The sequence below is a fragment of the Nyctibius grandis genome, chromosome 8 (assembly GCF_013368605.1).
Source record: "Nyctibius grandis isolate bNycGra1 chromosome 8, bNycGra1.pri, whole genome shotgun sequence".
NCBI classification, from domain to species: domain Eukaryota; kingdom Metazoa; phylum Chordata; class Aves; order Nyctibiiformes; family Nyctibiidae; genus Nyctibius; species Nyctibius grandis.
In genome coordinates, this window is record NC_090665.1 from 2109141 (window position 1) to 2131202 (window position 22062).

Sequence of the window (22062 nt, forward strand, 5' to 3'; positions counted from 1 at the left end):
CAAAACGTGAGGTCTGAAAGCGATGAGTCCTGGGGGAGCTGGGACTGGGGCTCTGCAGCCTGGGCACATCGCATCCTATCAGAAAAGGTGGAGTTTGTGTGTACCACTTGGCCCCCTCCATCCCCTGCCCCTAGCAAAACAGGAGATGACACCAGCGTCTTCGTGGATGCCAGGAAAAGGCGTTTTCCAGGCTTAAAATGTTGGAGCGAGTCCAGAGGAGGCCACGAAGATGCTCAGAGGGCTGGAGCCCTTCTGCTCTGGAGACAGGCTGAGAGAGTTGGGGCTTTTCAGCCTGGAGAAGAGAAGGCTCCGGGGAGACCTTCTAGCACCTTCCAGTGCCTGAAAGGGCTACAGGAAAGTGGGAGAGGGGCTTTTTACAAGTGCAAGTAGTGATAAGACAAGGTGGAACGGTTTTAAACTGAAAGAGGGGAGACTGAGATGAGATATGAGGAAGAAATTCTTTCCTGTGAGGGTGGTGAGAGCCTGGCCCAGGTTGCCCCGAGAAGCTGTGGCTGCCCCCTCCCTGGCAGTGTTCAAGGCCAGGTTGGATGGGGCTTGGAACAACCTGGTCTGGGGGAAGGTGTCCCTACCCGTTGCAGGGGGTTGGAACTGGATGGGTTTTAAGGTCCCTTCCAACCCAAACCAGTCTGTGATTCTATGAAAATGAAACCAGCTGCTTGGAAAGGAGCTCGGGATTTGTACAGATGCCCCTGTGTGATAACGCCGCAGCGAGCCGCATCCAGGATCCATTTTCTGTTGGATAAACGTGTCTGGAAGCGACCGAGCGCGGGTGGGATGAGACGGCTTCTGCGTAGTACAATATTTGAATTAGTTCAATAATTGCATTCGTAAATATATTAAAGTCTGTTTCTTGAAATGTGTTTAAGGCTGTTGGAGCTGTCCAGTGGCTTTTGTTTGGCTGTAGTATCGAAGAGTTGAAATCCCAAACAGATACAGTACTAAGAGAGTGCTGAAAATTTCCAGCAATTGTTTCTGCGCTAATTAGCTCCCCAGAGGTATGAGATTTGAGCAGAGGGAGCCAGCTTCGCTCGTCTTTTCCATTGGCATTCAGGGAGTGTAGTTTAAAATCTCAAGCCATACCCGATCGCCATAAATGATTAATATGCTATTTATAGGATACCATGTCTTCAGTATACAATACGCGCTTTTTAGTCATCCTTGCAAGGCTCTTTTAAGCCAGGTTGCAGTCCAAGACTGCTTGTTAGATCCGGTGCTGGTCAAAAACCTAAAACAATTCAGCATGTGGCCTTACAGTCTTGTGAGGATGCATTGACATGGCGTAGAAGACACACAGAATCCCAGAATCAACCAGGTTGGAAGAGCCCTCTGGGATCATCGAGTCCAACCCTTGCCCTGACACCACCATGGCAACTAGACCATGGCACTAAGTGCCATGTCCAGTTTTTCTTAAACCGCTCCAGAGATGGTGACTCCACCACCTCCCTGGGCTCATAAAACACAGTTACAGTTAACGTCAGCAGATGGGAAGTGCTTCTTTGGAAAGAGCTGGTTAAACCATATTGTCCCTAGTGAAATTATACGTCTATACGTGTATGGCTGGGTGTATATTTAGTGCTACTCCGTAGGCCGCGTTGCGTATCTCTTATCTGGCTAATTAGCTGGGTGAGAAAAGTACTCCTTTAGCTTTGCTGATTTAATTCCTGGTTTTTAAGGCTATTTACAAAAGGGTTCAGAGGTGGATTTGGGTGAGGCACAGGAGTGCAGGAGCTCTTGGGTTTGGCTGGCTGGCTGGCTTAAAACCTGCCAGCTGGGCAGAGAGCTCTCATTATTTAAAGAAGCAAATAGGAATTAAGTGGGCTGGATACGAGCAACTTGCACAGACAGCTCTAGCTGTTTGCATCCTTCCCGCTCTACCAGGCGCTGAGCAGGAACCAGCTCTCCTTCCTTTCCATCTGCCATCCCAAGGCCGTCCATCAGGCTCTTGCCGTGGTTGTGCTGCCGGGTCCTCAGCTCTTGGGAGCATGGGGAAGGGCAACCACGGCTCCTGGGGGGAGCGGAGAGGGTTTTCCTGCGTGGAGAGGCAAGGGAGAGGGGCTGAAGCACAGGACACCAAATAACTTCATGGAGAATTGGGTTTTGGAGGGGTGAAGATGCAGAATCACAGAATCAGTCAGGTTGGAAGAGCCCTCTGGGATCATCGAGTCCAACCATTGCCCTGACACCACCATGTCAACTAGACCATGGCACTAAGTGCCATGTCCAGTCTTTTTTGAGGGTTGGTTTTGTCCTCTTGGCATCAGACTTGGGAGTGAACTGAGGAATGTACTGCCCAGTGAGGGAACTGTCAGTCTTTCCAGCTTTATTTTGTGCTTAAAAATTCAGGGTTTCTGGCTGAGAGCAGGCGCACGTGTACCTTTTGTGTGGCACGGTGGGAGGCAATCGTGGAGCCTCCTGGGGAGTGTTTCACGGTGCCTTGCTGTGGCTTGCAAACTTTCTTGAAAAAGGCTTATGGGTGTAGTAGTGGAGATGGATTTTTCTCTTTTTATGGCAGGCTTGACTCTTGCAAGGCATCATCTGCAGCAGCTGGACAATGCCTTACCCCTGTGGTGACTGCAGGGCAGAGAAAATCCGTCAGGTTTCTCAGTAATTCTCTTCATTCCTCCTTCAAACACACCGGGTGTTAAAAACTCGGCGTCTTTGTGGTGGGTGTCAAACAGCAGTGCTCAGGCTTCGTTTGCAGGTGAATATTTATTTCTTAATTCACACAGTTGATTATGAAATCAAAAAGGGTCTTAAAAACTAGGTTTGCTGTAGATGGGAAGGAGAACTCTCACTGTCCTGCATGGACAGTAGTCACCTTACCTGCGAGGGGCTCAGGGGGTGGGAAAGGCCCCTGGGACCCCCAGGCAGGGCTGGAGGGAGGGCATGGGGAGGGAAGGCCGTTCGTTTGGCATCCGATGGAGCTGATATTGTCACAGGAAATAGATCCTCCTTGCCTGATCTATAATTAGCTGACTTTGAATTATATTAAACCGCAGTTAATTTTAATTTCTGATAAAAATTGGATAATAAAAATTGGATCATTTTCTAATGGTGCATTATTATTTTACAGATAGAGTAATTCAGCTTAATTACTGTAAGATACCCAAGGCTTCCTTTCTTTAAGAAGAAAATCCATATTTCTTTTCTTCCATGATCTTGTCTAGGACAGATTGGTATAAGTTGCCACTGGAGGTCTTGAGTAACTGTATTTTGCTGCAAAGCCTGAAGTGGGACCCCTCTCTTGGAGGGGACAGCAGCCCGCGGCCATGGGATGTGCAAGGTCTGCCACGAGGATGTGGAGGCTGCAGTGGGGTCACCACAGCCCGCCCTGGGGACAGGGGGGACCTCTCAGCTCCGCTGGTCCCAGCCTCGGGCAGGTGCCAATGCACCCAGTTCGAGGAAGAAGTAACAAGCACAATCAGCTGCATAAAAAAATTTGAGGCTAATTTCTAAGCAAAAACTCACTTCGATGAGGAACCACCCAGTTTTATCGTGGCCAGGCCAGAGGAAAGTCCCTTTCCCTCTCTGCACATGCGTTTCTTCTCAGCAAGGGTCATTAGCCATTGGAAGGGGCTGCCCAGGGAGGTGGTGGAGTCACCATCTCTGGGGGGGTTTAAGAGAAGACTGGACATGGCACTTAGTGCCCTGGTCTAGTTGCCATGGTGGTGTGAGGGCAATGGTTGGACTCGATGATCCCAGAGGGCTCTTCCAACCTGGTTGATTCTGGGATTCTGTGAGATGGCTCATCCGTGGCGGGCAGGTGGTTGCGAGATTGCTGTTCACTTTGCTATTTCTTTCTTCTTCTGAATTGTTTTTATTTTAGTAGGTGAAAAAGTGATTATGAACAAACCCACAGAAACCTGGTTAAACCCAAATCCTTCTGACTGTGTAAAACTGAGCTCAGCATAGTGCAGCAGGCACAGGGGTAAGCACGGGTAGCTGCAGCTGCAGCTCTGCCAAAGACCCGTTTCCTCTATTTTTTTTGCATAAGCAAATGATAAAAATGAGATTTGGGATCTTGATAGAGCACTTGGCTCAAAGAGCAGCTTTCTAGTGATCTTGTTATTTGAGGGAAAAATTAATTTTTTCTCTAACCAATATTATCCAGATTAGATACGCATCTTTTTGTGGACATAACTTCAGTGTTGTTATAAAAAATGAGCGTGGAAATCAAGATGCAAACCAAAGACTGGATTTGGAAACGCTGCTGCTGGCATAAGGAAGCTGCGGGGTGTGTGTGCAACGTCCCCGGGGTGTCCTGGGGAAAGGGGTCTCGTGCTCCCCTGAGCCCCTGGCACCAGTTGACCCACTGGAACTGGGTTTTACAGCATGGGAGAAGTGCGAATGACTCATTTTCATTTGTTATTTATATAAATTATACTATATAAATTAATATAAATGATATTGCTCTCTGCAAAGCTGCTCAAAGAAGGGAGACGGAGGTTTTCAGTCAATCACCTGCCGTTATAAATCGAAGGAGCTTTGTGAAGTGTCTAAAGGCAGAAATCCAATGCTCTGAGAAAAAAAACCCTGGGGTGCACGTAAAGGATGTGGAACAGAGACCTTAAAGCCGTTTCGGTCCAAGGTGTTTTGAGTTCTGTCTTTGCTGTCAGGAAAACAATGGTGTGTCAAGTAAATGAAGAAGTGCTGGAGCTGGGAGTTACGGCGGCGCTGGCGTGGTGGTTGGGACGCGCTGGCTGAGAGAAGCGATGTGCACAGCAGGCTGACAGACAGCAAACAGAAAACCAGCAAAAAAAAAACCCCAACCCAACCTCAAATGACATTAGCTCCGAGCAAAACATGCTTCAGCAGCTCGGCAACTTTCATTACCTATTGGTAATGATCTCTCTTCACTCACAGGGAGACAGAGGACAAATTAAAAAAAAAAATCTACTGAGCGTGTTATACATTTCAGACTTTCAGAGCAATATGTAATTTAGACAGAATGCAGCTCAGGAAAATCCCTTTTCGAGCTAATATTCACATGCTGGCTCTCTGCCACCGCTCCTTCCCCTGCCCACCCCCTCGGGGCCGGGAGCTCTAACAGGTTACGACAGCTCCAGCCTCTTCCCAGTCAAAAAAGTGCGTGTTTCTTTTCACGTGCCAAAATATTTGACAGAAATGAGTATTCTAAAGGCACAAACGTAGCGACAGGGAATGCTGCTGAGGACAGGATACTTCCCAAATATTTACCCGTGTTCATCACAAGGCGACGCTGGCTCTGCGCGGCTGGACCTCGGATGTCAGGGGCTGCACGTGGAAAAGTTTTGTGGTGCAAAGCACTAACTTTGTGAGGTGTTTTTTTTTTTGTAAATTCCAGAGTTTTTTGTGCTGGGGCAGCTTTTGTCCCCAGCTCTCCCCAGGTGTGGAGCTGTCATTTTTGGGGGGATGCTTTAAAACTGATGGACTCTTGCACAAAACCCAGGAGCGTTTTCCCGTGATGCAACTACTCCTCAGGTTAAATCCTGCAACTAGTAGGAGATTTTTTAATCTTGATCCTTAGAAAGGACCATTGATCATCTGGTCTGACCTTTTCTTCATCACAGGTCATTAAGCCTCACCCGGGTGCCCCTGTATTAAGCCCACAGACATTTGTTAGACCAAAGTCCTTGAGAACAAACTGTGCCATAGGAGTGTGAGGTGCCTGTAGAGGCAGGGAACTGGTGACATAAAATATATCACAGAATCACAGAATCAATGAGGTTGGAAGAGCCCTCTGGGCTCATCGAGTCCAACCATTGCCCTGACACCACCATGTCAACTAGACCAGGGCACTAAGTGCCATGTCCAGGCTTTTCTTAAACCCCTCCAGAGATGGTGACTCCACCACCTCCCTGGGCAGCCCCTTCCAATGGCTAATGACCCTTGCTGAGAAGAAATGCTTCCTAATGTCCAACCTGAACCTCCCCTGGCCAAGCTTGAGGCTGTGTCCTCTTGTCCTATGGCTGGTTGCCTGGGAGAAGAGGCTGACTCCCACTGCGCTACAACCTCCCTTCAGGTAGTTGTAGACTGCACTAAGGTCACCTCTGAGCCTCCTCTTCTCCAGGCTAAACACCCCCAGCTCCCTCAGCCGTTCCTCGGAGGTCAGACCCTCCAGACCCTTCACCAGCTTGCTCGCCCAGGATCTGCACCCTGCAGTGGGGCCAGAGGGGACTGTGGACCTCCCCAGCCAGGATGCCTTTGCCCCAAGCTCCCACCCCGCTGCAGCGTGCCACTGTCTTTGGAGGCAAAGGGAGGTGTGCACGAGAGAAGAGAAAGGGGATTATTTGAAAACCACCTTTGTGTTTATGCAGATGGCAGATGGACGTGGCCGGTGGTTACCACGTTCCCAGCGCTGGGGCGGTGGGGACAGCCCGGGCTCCCGCAGCCATACGGTGCCATGCTGCGCTTGCCACTGGCACAGCTGGCGCCTCTTGGCTGCTCCATCCTCAGGGCTGGACCTGAAAGCTGGAGATGTACCAAGCGTTGTAGCATCACTGACGTTAAGGATGTTTCTGCTTCTCTACACCCAAAAATAGGCGGTGAATGTTTTGCTCTTTGTCATGGACCTCCTCTGCCTGCCTCGGCGTCGCCTTCTGTGTCACTAATGAATTCTTGTTTGTTTGTTACTGTTTGATTTTCTTCCCACAGAGGGCTGATTTATTAATAGGAAGAAAACAAGCAATAAAGAATCCCTCCGGTTATTTAGCTTAGCTTGACTTCTTACTCCTCTTTGTTAGCTAAATTAAAAGCAATCCAAATCTACAGGAACCTTACTGCTAATTTGGAGAGCTGTAATTATTAGGAGCTGTATCTTTACCAAGACACTGTCTGAACTTGTAACCAGATTTTAAATGAGTGCATTATCAGGGCAGGGAATAAAAGAAGCTGAATTCAGTTACGCAGTTTAACCCACACCGTGTGGAGCCTCTTTCCCCTTTCCATGCCAAGAAAGTGTTTATTTACAAATTTTTCATGAGTTGACATTCACTTTGCGTTCACAACTGCAAAATATCTAAACACAGGAGGCTGCACAGCCCTGAGATGTGCTGGAGCCCGGGTTCGGTGGGAAACACCAACATTAACCATAGTCACTACCAGCATTTAAAAACACCAACGTTTGCATTTTCCACAAATTCAGATTTAAACACTTTCTTAGGGATCATGGATGTTTACACCTTACAGAGGCTCCATCTCTGGAGGGGTTTAAGAAAAGCCTGGACGTGGCACTTAGTGCCATGGTCTAGTTGCCATGGTGGTGTCAGGGCAATGGTTGGACTCGATGATCCCAGAGGGCTCTTCCAACCTCATTGATTCTGTGATTCTGTGTGATTCTGTGACCTATGAAAAACTGGCAACTAGTGATATTTCTTGCTTATTATGTTCACTATGGAGTTGTTTATTTCCCTTCTATTGGCTAAAAATGCATAAATGTTTAGAGAAGTTTAGTCTCAGTGTGTGGACACTCTGCCACATGCCTGAAAACATCTGAATTATCTGTGTAAAATGTATTTTAGCTTCCTGGCAATACTAGAAAAAAAAAAACCCTAAACAAATGTGTTTAAAGAACATTATAAAACCCCGTGAATCCACTTTGATACGTAACAGGGATTTGAGTTGTCACTGTCACTCTAATATAATTAATTATATTAATAATATTGATTTTATCAATTCACAGCATAATAGCTGATGGTATGAGCCATTGGAAGTTTGTGCTGGCACCTTGGCTTTTATTTTGTTATATATATATATATATATATACACACATACATATATATATATGTGTGTGTGTGTACATACCTGCCGTGCTATTTAATTTTTGACCCAGTATTGCTCCTAGATGAGCCGAGCTGAGCTGCAACCTGCACATCTTTGCAGCACGATTAGAGCAGGATCCGAAGCCGCCTGTAAATTCAAGTTTCCCTTCATTTCCAGCGCTATACGTCTCTGAATGACAGCGAATTCATTCCTGCGCTGGAGACTTGCCAGAAGTTTCTCATCTCGCTGTCTGTGGGCTGCTCGCTCCCGCTCTGCCTCTTTTTTTTTTTTTTTTCTCCTCTTTGAGGTTTTTCTGATGCCTATAGAGTGAGCTCAACTCAAAGGTTTGCAGCTCCGCTCTCGCCTGCTATTCTGAACGAGCCAGCCTGGGCGCCGGTGCAGGCAGGAGGAGTGTGTGAACGTCGGATTTCTGCCTTATTTCCCTGCAGGTGACTCGGAAACTTCACAATGCGGCTGGTAACGTATTTCATTTTCTAAATAAATACTGAAGCGTTTCTCTTGTGCAGCTTTGTCAGCTTTTGGATAGATCGGCTTGCTTAGAACTAATTAAATGACGAGATGTCGGGGGGTGGTGGATGCCTACTGGGACGTGGATGCTGTTTGTTTTACTCGCCAGCCAGAGATGGACAGGCAGATATCCTCCAGGAATCTTAAATCAAGCAGCACTTTTTCCTTCAGATAAGGAGGCTTGAACAAACACAGATTAGCAGATGCAGTTCCTAACGTGCACGGAGCTGCAGCAAGTTTATTAGGGAAACCGAAATTTAAGGCTGTGTTGTAGGCTCAGCAAGGAGAGAATCGTCTTCGTGTGCTAACAATTTAAAACAGTGTTTGAAAAAGGATTCTGCTGAGCAGTGGCCATGCTGCTGTGGCAGGATTTCTCTAGGTTTAACTGCCCTTTTCTTTTTGCTTTGTAATTATTGGGGGGAAAAAAAAACCCGTGGCTGCGGTTCCTGGGGTAACCCTACGGGGCTTTTCAGCGTCGGTATTCAGCAGGCATTTCAGCTCCTCTAACTACAAGCCCTTGAATCGTGAGCAGATCAATGTAGGGCTCCCGGAGCCAAGAGTTCAGCTGTTTGTCAACATGGAAAGCCTCACAGCTTTTGTCGGGTCCAGTCCAGGCAGCTTGCTAGATTCGTATGAAGTCATCCAGGAAACGCTGCGGGGACCAATCCTGGCTCTGAGAGTGGTCAAAGCAATGAAGGAATTAATCTCAGATTGATTTTTTTTTTTTGGCATTCCTAACATAGTAGTTAGGCAGAAATTCAGTTCGGAGGGGCTCGTTGCATGCATTGAGCATCAAAGAGCAAATTCTAAATTTTAAGAGCAAATCCTGTCTCCCTTCAGCAATATTTCCCCCAAGATTAGCTTATGCAGTGTGTTATCTTCACACCTGATGCAAAACTCCATCATCTCAGTACAGAGCACAAATAGCCCACGAGGGTTTTTCATCTTCTTCTGCTTACAAACAGACTGCTTCAGTGTTGTACACATCCTTACCGAGCTGTCCACCAGAAGGCAACGTATGGACATGACTGTGTGTGAACACCACGGGGCGATAACTGAAACTAGGGGCTATTAATTGGGAAGAGATAGAGCAGATTAACACGTTTCTGAGCCAACACATGGGGGTTAAAGCTAATTGTGAGTGGTAGCTCACGCATTTCAGGGTCAGGTTTCTGACGCAGCAGGTGAGGGTACATCGTGCCCAGGCAATTCCTCACTGTGTGGCAGCCGCCGCTTCCCTTAATTCAGTGGGAAAGGAGGAGGAGGAGGAGGTTTAATATGTTGGTATTGATGTATCTGACATGGCATAGAAGATATGGCTCTTAGCTCTAGTGTGGGCGGATGTAAATAAGCAAATATTGAATTATCATCTCTACAAAGCTAAAATTAATCTGAGCTTTTATGTTTTCCAGGACAACTTGTCAGACAATGTAAACTAATTTGCTAAATTGCACAGGAAAAAGAAGAATGCATTAGGAATATCTAATTTACCTAGAGCTGAATATATTTTGATTCCCTTTATTGCCTGCTTCAAGTTTTTCAGCTTTCCAAAAGGCTAGATAAGCTCTATAGGTAGTCTTATAAATAAAAAAAATACATAAAGAAGTTACCTTAGTAGTAAGATGCTGGGATTCACTTAATGTTGATAGTGCAGCACTGCAGAGTCTCGTGCATTGTGTCAAATACTTTTCTCACCTGCTTGCACTATGTGTTTCAAAGTACAGCTACTATCCAAGACCTTCACTTGATTTAAGTATGTGGCCTCTTAAAACTCTGATTTTATGTTACTTACGGGTCCGGTAGGTTCTTACTCTTGTAGTTTGTGAACTCGTGGTCGTAATAAAACCGAGGAGACTATTTATACACCCAAGGGCTAGATCATCTCTTTTGTGTTTAAAAGCTTGTATAGACCTGAAATACAGCAAGGAGAGGAAAACGTTTGTACTTACAGTAATTTCCCTGGAAGCCAAAGCAAATCCAGTAACAAATGCCATTGTTTGTTGTTATGCTCTTTGAAGGTGAAGTCTTATTGTTTCAGAATACCTGTAACGATTATACAGACTTGTAGCTCTCTGAGCTTCACAGTAAAACCAATATTTAACCCTTTTTACACCTGAAAACCCTGCATTGTAGCTTCCTAGGGTATTAGAAAGGCAGCAGTTCAGGTCGATAGGAGAAGTGTAGCCTCCAGATGTTGTCCCAGGTCTCTGTGCTGTGCACTGAGCAAGGGGGCTGTTAGCCAAGTTCAAATACACTCTTCTACAACAGGTTGGATGAGTAAATACAGTGTGCAAAATCACCCTCAGCGATGCTAGGGGTTACATGAAAATTTCTCATGAAACAATGATGTCATCAGGAGTTTAACTGGAGTGTGGTCATGAGACAGATGAAGTCAGCTCTGCTGTCCCTGGGTTTGGCAGAAGCTAAATGTGGAGATGTTTTCATTTAGCAAGGTTAGATCCTTTGAGGAGTGTATAATACATTTTTGAGGGAAAAAAAACGGTGTTTGGGAGAATAACTGCTAGGCAAGAGTAATGATCAGGTCTCTTCAACATCTCTGTAAGAATGAGAGTCAATTGAACTTGGACAATACTTCATTTAAAAGTACATCAAATAAGTGAAGACAGATGTGGACTAAAATTGCCTGTAGGAAAACTGTGAACAATGAAAAATTGGTGTTGGTAGAACCAGGCTAATGTGACACGGTTTGTACACTGAAATGGGCCATTAAATTGGACTAGCCGATCCAGGCTGAGCTGGTGGGAGAGCAAGTGGAAAGAAGCTCCCAGCCCGTTCGATGGGTGCATTTCCCAGGCAGTGTGCGTGATGGATGCAGAAACCCTTGAAGCAAGAGGCTTCAAAGCAGAGGCAGCTGCCTTTGGAGATGGCATTTGACCCCGAGCATCGACTGTAACGATGTGTCTCAGGTGGGGTCAGTCCTTCTGCCGGCCACGGTGGCTCGGAGGAGCTGGTTCCTGGGAAGATGCTAAAAGTGAAATACAGATAATTTGACTAAATAGGAAAGGATTGGGAACATAAACCACTCACCAGTCTGAAATTCTAGATTTCAAGGAAGGGAGTTGCAAGGAATTATTTATTGTGGTAGGAAGAGATGTAATGAATAAAGTGATAAAGGCAGAGTTATGCTTGTTTCCTGTTGTAGGGTCTTTTTATAGTATGCAAAATAACCTCTACAGGGAGCCAAATGAAATTTTACTACTGAAACAGTGAAAAAGAGCTGTGACAAGCGTTGTGCCCAAACACAGCACATATCGGATCAGGCAACTGAGTTCGTTCTGTTAAAATCTCTATTACCGTTCTGTGGCAAAAGAAATCTGTAGTAAAACTTGAAGTTATTTTCAGAATTCAATGAGGTGTTTAAATAGGCCTATTAAATTATAAGTGTTTAAAATACCTATAAAATGTAGGTGTTCAACAGGAGTATTAAATGCAAAGCATAGCTGAGGTGCATTCCAACATCAGCGACGCCGCTCAACCTTTCTGGCAAGAAATTAGAACAATAAAACCAGGAGGACGTGGCAAACTTCTCCAATAATTTTTGCCCAGGACTGCGAATATTGTATCTGATGCTCTGTGCGAGCCAGCTGGATGTGGAGATTGGTGCAATCAACCCACCATGCCCAATTTTAACTGACACCTCTAAAAACAGCTAAGCTACTTAAATGCAAAGGCATTTGCAGGGGAGTGCTCGCGAGCCCTTTGCCTCGCTGAGGGGTGGCAGCACGGTTGCCAGTCACTTTATGGAATTACCCCAAAGCACTTGTTTTACACCATGTAGTACTGGTACAACTCGCAGCGGCACGGATCCACCGCTCCTGCCAGCAAGAGGTTTTGCTGAACTTTCTCCACCCAGGCAAACAACACAGGAGCCAGACGCTGTTAAATGTGTTGGTGGTCTCTGAGCACGTTCCCATCCCGGGAGGTTTAGTTTTTGCAGCGATTCTGAGGTTTTATGAAACATCCTCAGTGCATCAAGGTAAAACTGAGAGAGGCTTCTGCTGCAGGGGTTTCTGTTGTAATTACTCTTATTTGCTGCACCTGAAATACCTGTAATTAGCCCCAGCCTGGCTGGCTGAGGGGATAGGAAGCTGATTACTGAGGAGCCACTGTCTCCACCCTGGTGGGGTGGGAGCCAGCACCGCTCCCTCTTCTGCCTGGTCCCTTGGGTATGAGCCGGTGCCTCCTGGAGCAGGGCGAGGGCAGGTTTGCCTTTCCACTGCTGGATGTTAGAGCTGTCCTTTGCCTCCTGTTTTGCTGTTGTGCTTGAGCGGTGGTGGTGAAAAACAGGTAAGAGAGTGTTATTTCTCTTCTCTTCTTGGAAGGGCTGGGGATGCGAGTGCTGCGCCTGTTTGCAGGAGAGGGATCTCCTGTGGCTATTTATCTTTCGTATTTGCACTTTAAAAGAAGGAATCTTAAAGCACATCAAGGGGAAAACTGTGTAAGTGTCATGTAGAAATATCCTGCAGGTGCTGGAGAGAGCTGGCTGCATTTTTCAGGCACCCCTTGCCTGCACGAGTCCCAGATGGGTCTGGGGTGCTGCTGCCTTCACCCTGGGGCTCCCTGGAAAGCGGGCTTTCTCCCCAGGTTGGGGTGAGCTGGGAATGGGAAAGGCTTTTCTGAGCAAGTAGGTTACAACATGTCATCTACGCAAAGCTGCTGTGACTCCCTGTACTGGATTTTGTGACTGTGTCCTACAGCTGAATTACTCCACAGACCCCATAGCTAGTGCGTGTTGTTTGATGAGATGTCGGTAGGAGGTACCTGACCTGGCCTCTGGTGCGTTACTGCCTCCAAATTTAATGACTGTGTTTGATCAAATTTTTATATGAGGGAATGGACTGTACTTTGTAATGTTGTTCACATGGTACGTTTGTCTCCCTGAAGAACACAATGTAATATTTCTTTGGGAACAGATTTAAAAGGAAGCCATTTCTCCTGGTCACAAACTGGGAAAAAAAAAAAGAATGCCCTTTGTTCTTACCTGTACCGAACGCACAGAAGCTGTTCTGTTTGTGTGTGGTGATGCTGGGATTCTGCTCTGGTTCGTGCTCTCCAGCTGCTACAGCCTCGTGAAGGGGCACTACCAGGGCCTCCTGCGCATAGATGGGACTGAGGATGGTCCCACCACAGGTCCTTCCCAAAGGAGCTTCCTCAAGCTTGGCCAGGGGAGGTTCAGGTTGGACATTAGGAAGCATTTCTTCTCAGCAAGGGTCATTAGCCATTGGAAGGGGCTGCCCAGGGAGGTGGTGGAGTCACCATCTCTGGAGTGGTTTAAGAAAAGCCTGGCCATGGCACTTAGTGCCCTGGTCTAGTTGCCATGGTGGTGTGAGGGCAATGGTTGGACTTGATGATCCCAGAGGTCTCTTCCAACCTGACTGATTCTGTGAGCAAGACCCACCAGGGATGGGCTGTGATCAGGTCTGGAAGGGACCAGGGGTTTAGTGAGGGAAGGGGCAGAAAGCTCCTGCCTCTTTGTCCAGAAGCTACGTAGCATTTTGGTACCTGGAGACGTTGCGATGCCTGTTTGGTACTGTTGAGTGAAAGATCCATGGTACTGCTGTTTCCAGACCATGGGTGAAGTCAGAAATCTTCTGATATTTTTACAGAACACAGTGTTACGGATGGGTGAGGTGGGGTGTGGGTATGAATCATGACCTGTCGGTCCTGGGCCTGGAAAGTTCACAGTGGTGGAAGGTGGCTGCACTCATGCATGAGTGGGTTTTGGCTGTGCTTGACCCTCCTGCCAAGGGAGTCGGGTGGTGGCAGCATCACGGTGTCCTTCGTGTCCTTGTTATACCACCTAGCAGCACTCTGCTCCAAGCCATGGTCATCCTGCTTTGCACATCTAGAGTGCCAGCAGCGTCTCTCATCTTGTACCTCGCGTTGTTGTCCGCTGTCTGCTCTCCCAGCGCTGAGGAAGGGCTCCTGAGTGCGGGAGCTTGGCTAGTGTTTCCAGTGGCATCAGCTGGTGTTTTGAAGGATATTGGCTCTGCCCACAAACCTGCTCTCTCCCACAACAAACAAACAAACTGGGAAGATGAAACAGGTGATTTTGTTCCCTCTGTAGTTTCAGGGCAAAATATTTTTCATTTCCTGTACTAAAGGCACGCTGTGCCTTGTGGAGGAGTTACAGGGGTTACCTGCAGCCAATTTAATTGCAGATAAACAAATACTGTTTGCAAGCTGCTCCACAGCAACATTTGAGTGAGATGTGATATGGTGTGGCACTGTAAAGCTTGATAATAATTTTTAATAACGTTTAGATACTCTTTTGAGGGATGCCCTCCACAGAATATTAGTCCCTTCAACGCTCCAGCTTTCCTGCTGGATAAGTTGTACAATAGCAAATATGTATTTCCAAGTAGAATCTGATTGCGAGCCCCTGTTCGAAAGTAAGTGGCGAGGACTGTGTGTCTCCTGTCCAGAGGCACGTCTGGTTGCAACTGCTCAGGTCAGAAGCTTTTGATTATAGAAAATGTAAGTTGTTTCTAGGCTGACAGGAGTGTTTTGAGAAGCTCCTAAGGAAAGGGTAAGTGAATTTGTAAGCAACTGAAAAATCCTGCCCTGGTTTTTCAGGGATAAAATTTATAGACTCCCTTTTCTGTTCCATGTTGTTTCAGTGTGTGCCCAGCTGTGGGCTGGTGATTGAGGCCATCAGCAGTTAAACCCAGGGCAGCTGCCCTGGGCTGGCCCAGGTGTGTGCTGGGACATTAACCTCAGGGGCACTATAAGTGGGGAAGCTGCTAGGGATGGGGGCTCTGTGCTCTGCTCTCTTCTCGCTGCCTTCTCTGCCTCTATCCTCAACAGTTGTGATCCCTGGAGGGATTTGCCACCACTCTATGAGCGAAGTATAATTTTGTGTCTTTTGTATTAGCATTGATATTAGTTTTCTTCTTTTGTTAAATCTGTTTAAATTTTAACTCACGAGTCTCTCTCCTTTTCCCAGTTCCCTTTCTCAGCTGGGGAGGGGACACTGGGTGAGAGAACAACTGGTTATTGTTTAGCCCTGGGTGTGGGCTAAATGGAGATAAATACCATTTTTTTTTAATTATTTTTTTTTTTAAGAAAACCTAATAGCCTGCTTTGTAGGCTTTTCTGTGCTAGTTTTGTTTACCAGAACAGAAACATCTTTATACAATGCTAGAATACATTAAAAAATGCAGTTTCCTACAACTAACAAGTCTGATCACTCTGAGAATGATCAGAAATGAGGAAAATCCTTTTGGAGTCACTTTTTTCCCCCCCTTCCACAAATCCCACTGTACGTTCATCCATGTTAGTGAGTCCTAACTCTGGTGTGCTAATTTAGTGCATCTTGCTTATTCTTGATAAGCATGAAACAAATTAGGGCATGTTAACACCTACTGCAGTCCTGCTCAGATTGCCTCTTGGCAGATATCCTCGCAGCAATTTCTGCAGCACCGGAGGTAGCTGAGCTTGATCTTTCTTTTGCCATCCTGGGCATAATCCCAGAAACGTTAGGTTTGGAAATCTTTCAGCAGAAATGGCTGGTGATTATGCCAGCTGCCTGCCAACACGTCCCTCACCAGGAAGCCTCAGGAATAACGGCCACACCTCGACAAATGGCCTAATGAGCTGAATTCACGTCCATTTGGAAACAGGTTATTCATGAGTGCGAAGCAAACCCAACGGCTCTCGCATTTCCTTTTAAACCCTTCTTAATATTCTGTTTTCTTGCTGTTGGTAGACCAGTTTTGAGGAAGTAGCTACTTGTGTGTTGATACTTGAGCGCTGGTGTCACAGGAGGAGCTCGAGGACTGATGGCTTTTGCTAGTTCCCCAGCTGACCCAGCTCTGCTGGTGTGACGTGCCGTGGCCAGCTCTGCCAACAGCCCATCTTGCGTAGTGTAAGAGATTGCAGACTTTCATATTTAAACCAGGAAATAAATTACTCTTATGAAAGCACAAGGGAAAAAAAAAAAATAACTTGAATGCAAGCTCAAGGGTTGTGGAGATTAGCAGGGCATCACAACCTGTAAAACAGAGAAGGGCAACTGAGGATGTCCTTGGTTCCCACCACTGACCTGTTGGTACCTGCTGCCAACAGGAGTGTGTCACAGTGGACATGCCTCTGTCACCAGCTGCAGGACTTCTCTTTTCTTTTTTGTTTTCACATCCTTCTCCAGGATGAAGCTGCAGCTGCAAAGGTCGCCAGACATCAGCTGCTGCAAGTCAGTGTTGTTATCCCTGGAAGAAAATTGCATCGTTTAAGCTAATTACCAAATGGCATTTCTCCTCTGAAAAATTACATACCTGGGCTCTCTAGGTACACGGAGTGCACAGCTTTGAAAGCAAAGTCATTTCTAAGGCTTTTTGAGCGATGTGATTTAGTTAACCTTCTTCCTAAAGCACAATTAAGTGTAGCTGAAAAATGGCTGTACAGGAATGACCTTTCCTCAAAAAGATCTGGTCCTTGTGCATCTGGTACTTCACTGAGAAGCTTTGCACAGCAGCTAGCACACAGTCAGTTCTCGAAGAGTTACCACAGTCATTCCCTGGGAGGGTGAGCTCCTCTCTGCTCTTGATTTCATCTTGGCTGCAGAAGGGTTAGCACATGTGAGCTGTTGGCCAAGGCACCCTCCCTTCAATTTGTCAGCTTCACGGAAATCAATGGAATTAAAATCTTTGGGACGCAGTTTGAAGGCGTGGGGAAGCAGAGGGGTTTGGGGGCATTGCCTGGTCTATAGGTATCTGCTGGAGGAGGTAATAGGCAGAGCAGCTTCTAGGCTTTGTGGGCTGGGTTTGTTTTGTTGCTTTTTTATTTCCTGTGAGAGGATGGGTGAACAGATCGTTCCCCTTTCATATGTTCCCAGCAGTTTGTATCTTACACAGGATAAATTCTTCGGTAAGCCTGGATGTTAACAGCAGTGGTGTCACCGAAATTGGGAATAAAACCCCTTAATGCCGGGTTTTAGCATTAACGAGCAGGCATTACTTTATTCAGCAAAGGGACATGGGGGATCGCTCCACCTAACATGTCCACCTAAGAACAATAGCACACTCATTATATATACATTATAGAAAAATGAATATTCATACAGTTCCAAGAAAAGTCCACCTATTCCAAGAAACTTATGCATATGCTAATACGTTATGTAATTGTCTTTGCGCATGTGTACTAAATTGAGGAGGGGTCTTGGGTGGTTCTGGGGGTCTCTAGTTGTCGTGACCCCGCTTCTGCGCAAGCATGGTCGAGGCCTTCTTGTTGACACATGCAGGTGGCTTCAAGGAGAAGATATTGTTCTGGTTCTTACTGGACTTATCTCTCCTCTGGCGCCAGAGTTTGTGAATCGAGTTAATTTAGACACTATGAAGTTGTTGTTCACAGTCTTGTTTATCTCTGGCCCTTCTTTATAATTAGCAAGGAATTTAACAGAGACCTTGGATTCTCTAAGACTAAGCGCAAGCAAGAATCATTGTCGACTATAACACTGTTATCAGTCCCATAAGCAGACCCTATCTACAAAACGTGTAGTTAACTTCAGAACATACTGTTATTTTAGCTGAAAGGAAAATTATTGACAGGAAAGTTGATTCTGTCTGAAGGTAACAAAGAGTAGGCCTTTTAGGGCCTACTTTGAGGCCTACTCTTACTAAACCGTCTGGTATCAGTGGTACAAACCAGTAAAGCTTCGGTCTTGTTTCTGGGTACTTTCAGGATATTTTAAAGCCAGATGCAAAATTCTTAATTTATGCCTTTCTTTCCTGTGACACTTCCTGTTAGAAGAGTCTTTAGTAATAAAAATAAAACAAGTTTGGAAATGTTGTAGTCAGAAATGTGACCTCAGCTCTTATTTCTCAAGCCGCTAGGTTGTCTCTGAGTCTCTAGTGTGAATCCCAAAAGCAGGTTTTGGTGTGGCTTTTTGCCATCAGAAAAAGTACTGAAAGAGCAAAACCTGAAGAGGGAAGACTGGCTAAAATCGCACATTGCAGATTCGCAGAGCTTTCTGCATCAGATCTGCTGGAGGGGCTGGATATTGTTGATGCATCAGTATTAAGAAGAGCTTGCTGTTTGTTTTCCAGCCCTGCATTTTGCAGAGATATTCTTGCTTCACATTTTTAATGAAAAATATGTTTCTGGCTTTCTGTGTTTGCAGAGGGTAGCTTACAAACGTAAAGCCCAAAGGCTCAAAAACCCAAAGGCAAATAAAGCACCAATGTTTACAGCTGTTTAGAGTAATTCTTTTTTAATTGAATTTCATGACATTTGATGTTTTGGTTTATGGATTTTGAATGATAATATACTGTTTTTGAAGTATCTTGCAAATTACTAAAACTGGATCAGATTTTGTAAGTTAATCATAAACGTTATAAACTGCCATTTGAAAAACTTTCTTTTAAAACATAGTAGTATAGTTTATAAATCCTGTTTTGAGAGATTTCCTCCCATCTCATAAATTACATGGAAATTATTTAAGGAAAGAAGAAATAGAAAGTAAAATTGAAACCTTTCATGTCAATTTTTCTCTGTTTTTGCCTTTTTTCTCACTTTTCATCTCCTTCCCATTCCAAGTCTTTCATGCAGTGACTGAGGACAGCATTCCTCATCCTCTGTATAAAATGTAATAGGTGGGAGGCTTATTTTTAACTATTGCTATATTGTCTCATGGTCTAGATTTACCAGCTATTATGTGTGTTACACTAGACCTCTTGTGCCCTTGGCATACTGCTGAGCCTTATCCTTTCCTGACGAGGAGCTCCTAAGCTCAGGACCCGTTGGGTGGGACTGTATCCTCTGGTCATATTTCAATTTGCTACTTATTTTCCAATGAATGGCAATATCCAGTCCTGAAAGTCGCTGGCCTACAGTTCCTGTAATGTGCCGGAGGATTTATGGGGACTGCTTCTCTCCATCCCCTTTCTGATGGGAGAAGCTCCAGTGCTTTCTCTGGGGATGAGAAGCTTTCTCCATAGCCTGGCCAGTCTGGTGACTTGTCTACAGGCTGTTGCTTCTCAGTGAAGGAACCTGGGTCTAATATCCCAGCTGCAGGAACGTTGCCAGTAGGTTTGCATGTAAATCTAATTATGTCCTCCAGTGTCTGTTGCATTTCACTTGTTAACGGTAAGTTTAATCTGCCCTCAGGTTCACCAAATTTCAACTTTCTTTATGGTCTTTGTTAGGCTTGACTGAATACTCATATCGTCTGCAAATCTTGCACCAACTGCTCATCTGTTTTTCTGTATCAATAATACAAGTAATACTAGGGAGCTCTTTTCAAGCTGTGAAAGTTTTGCTCATTTTACTCCTGAATGCTGCTCATACAAGTCCTGATATGCAAGCAGGGAATTCATTTACATGCTATGTATAGCTCAGCTACCCCTCAACTACTCCCATTTTGTCCCCGTTTCAGAATATTATTTACATTTATTAAAAAAACAGTTGAGCAGTATTTAAGTTTATTTTAAAAAACTCAGCATAAACCAGCTGCTTCCAGAAATACATAGATGCTTCAGATGAGTTTCCTATTAATACTTAAACAGCTTCAATTAACCTGTTTTTAGAGTATTTTACATGCACATAAGTGAATAAATGAGCAGTTCTTTAAGGAAGTTTTTGTTTAAGACTATCTCTGCAGCTCGTGCATCTCCTGTAGAAATACACGGTTGCAGGGTGAGAGTCATTTTAGGTGATTCTGCGTTTGTGCTCTGTGGCAAATAGTCTTGATTCTGGTAAAAGGATACTGGATTTTAGGCATATCTTAAATAATTTATTTTTCCTTGAGCAAAAGCGTGTTGCACAAAGGTAATTTGGTACCAGCAGCGCTCGTAAATGGGCAACTTTTGATTTATATGGAAATAAAGGTGGCAGAGCAATACTGTTTCCTACCTTAGGAAGCATCTCCCCTGCCGTTCTCTTGTCATTCTGAAGGAGGCCACTCTTGCTGGTTCTCACTGCATAAACTGAAATGCTCAAACCCCTTAATGTTGCCTGCCCCGTGATATGTGCATCTGTACTGAACTTAAATGCTTCACTTGCTCGAGCTGACACAGGTGTTTGCTTCACATGGGAAACACGTGTTGTCGTTGCTGTCCGGTCCATGCATTGCTCATCTGGATTTGATGTACGTGCATGTGAATCACAAGGTATGTAGAATATCACCATCTTTTCACCGTGCGAGAGGGAGCAGGGAAAAAAATAATCCTCAAAACTGAAATGAGCAGCAGAAACCCAAAGGCTTGTTCTTTCTGTTCTCGTTGAAAGTAATGTTCTCATTAATAGTAATGCTGATTTTTCTGTTAACCTTACAGGAACAGGCTGAGGCAAATGCTGAGAGCATCTAGAATTCCCTTCTGTATATTTAAAATAATACTTAGAAAAATCTTAGTATCAAAAAAAGTAGGTTGTTTTTTTTGGTCTTAAGATTTCAGACTTACTATGAAAATTGTCATAAATCACACAGCAGCTGAGTTATCTTCTCGCTTTCTATGAGACACATATCAACATTGGGCCACTCTGGCATGTCCAACCTGTTTTCATACCACCCAGAAGAGGTAGAAGGGGTTTTGTACGGCTAGGTTTGTCTCCAAAACATGGAAGTTGGTCTTACTGGTTTTGTAGACTGAGGGGGATTTTGCCCTTTAAGCTCTACAGGTGATGTTTCAAATGTAATCCAGATAGGTAGTTAAAAATAATCATCTTCTGTGTTGCTTTGTTTGATTGCTAGCTATGGTGTGGTTCTGCATCTTGGTGTGATGGGCAGGAAAACCTGGCTGGGTGAGCAATGGCTCATCCCTCTGGAGTCAGCAGACACTTTTCAGAGCCCTTGCCTGGGCTGGGGAAGGCTTTGGGCAGCCCATCATGTGTCCCTTACTTCTGTTGTCTCCCCACCTCGTTCACCATTTTTCCTTGGGAAGGAGCAATGTGGCTTTACTCCCGTCACTTTGTTTATTTTTATTCTCTTGCCTTGGATGGAAATTGCCGGTCAGGGCAAATGCTGTCTTCAAGACCCTGTTTCAACTACACAGTAAGGGTGGCTGCCTTTTGGGCACTACTGTAATGATTGCTTTTTTTGGGTTTTTTCTTTTTAAAAATGTTTTATTTTAAGTCCACAACAAAAGATCCTTGAGGCTATAATTTCCTATCCTGCTAGGAACCTAGAGAGCGTAGCATTCAGTTTTTCTAAGTTACCACTTATCTAGGTGCCTAAATTTTACAGTGATATTTAAATAGTCTACCTCCTTGTTTTTCCTCTCCCCAAAACATCCTGAATTACTAGCCCCTCTCTTTCCTTCTTTCGATATGAAACGCAGGAGGCAATCCGATGAAGCCAGCGGTGACTGATGGGGCATTTTCTATCGAACAGCAACGCTGTTGTGGTGGCTATTGATCTGAAACGTGGGCAGCAGCGTGATCGCTTCAAAATCGTGATGGAAAATGTCCACTAATAAAGGAAGAGATGCAAAAGCTGGTTAGAAATGCTGGTGGGTTTTAGGCTCAGCAGAGAGCCAAGGGCTGGGTGTGAGTGTAAGGCCCTCTCGGGTCCATTTTTTGGGAAGCATTTCAGCAACCTATTAGATTTGTGCCAAACTCCTCATCCCGCTGGTCTCACAAAAACGGGATCTGCTTATACACAAAAATAAAGACCCAAACTGGGTAAAATTAAACCAGAGTATTAAAACAGAAATGTATGTCCCAGGCAAAATGATTGATCTTAAATTAACCATTTAAAAACATTGCTGCTAATTGAAAATGATTCAGTATCACAGGAAGCGTGTGGACACAAAATGCAAC

The 22062-nt window shown here is 45.2% G+C and overlaps 1 protein-coding gene across 2 annotated transcripts in view; it reads left to right on the plus strand.

Annotated features, from left to right (window-relative positions):
* SCHIP1 (schwannomin interacting protein 1) overlaps window positions 1-22062 on the plus strand; it is a 197940-nt gene that overhangs the window by 29659 nt on the left and 146219 nt on the right. The window contains exon 1 of one of the 2 annotated variants that reach the window (XM_068407038.1): window positions 8215-8238. The exons of the other annotated variant lie outside the window; for it this stretch is intronic. Within the exon in view, the coding sequence (XP_068263139.1) occupies window positions 8230-8238 (9 nt within the window). The 5' untranslated portion in view covers window positions 8215-8229. Of the gene's footprint in view, window positions 1-8214; window positions 8239-22062 lie in introns of those variants that run through there. 2 annotated transcript variants of the gene reach the window in all.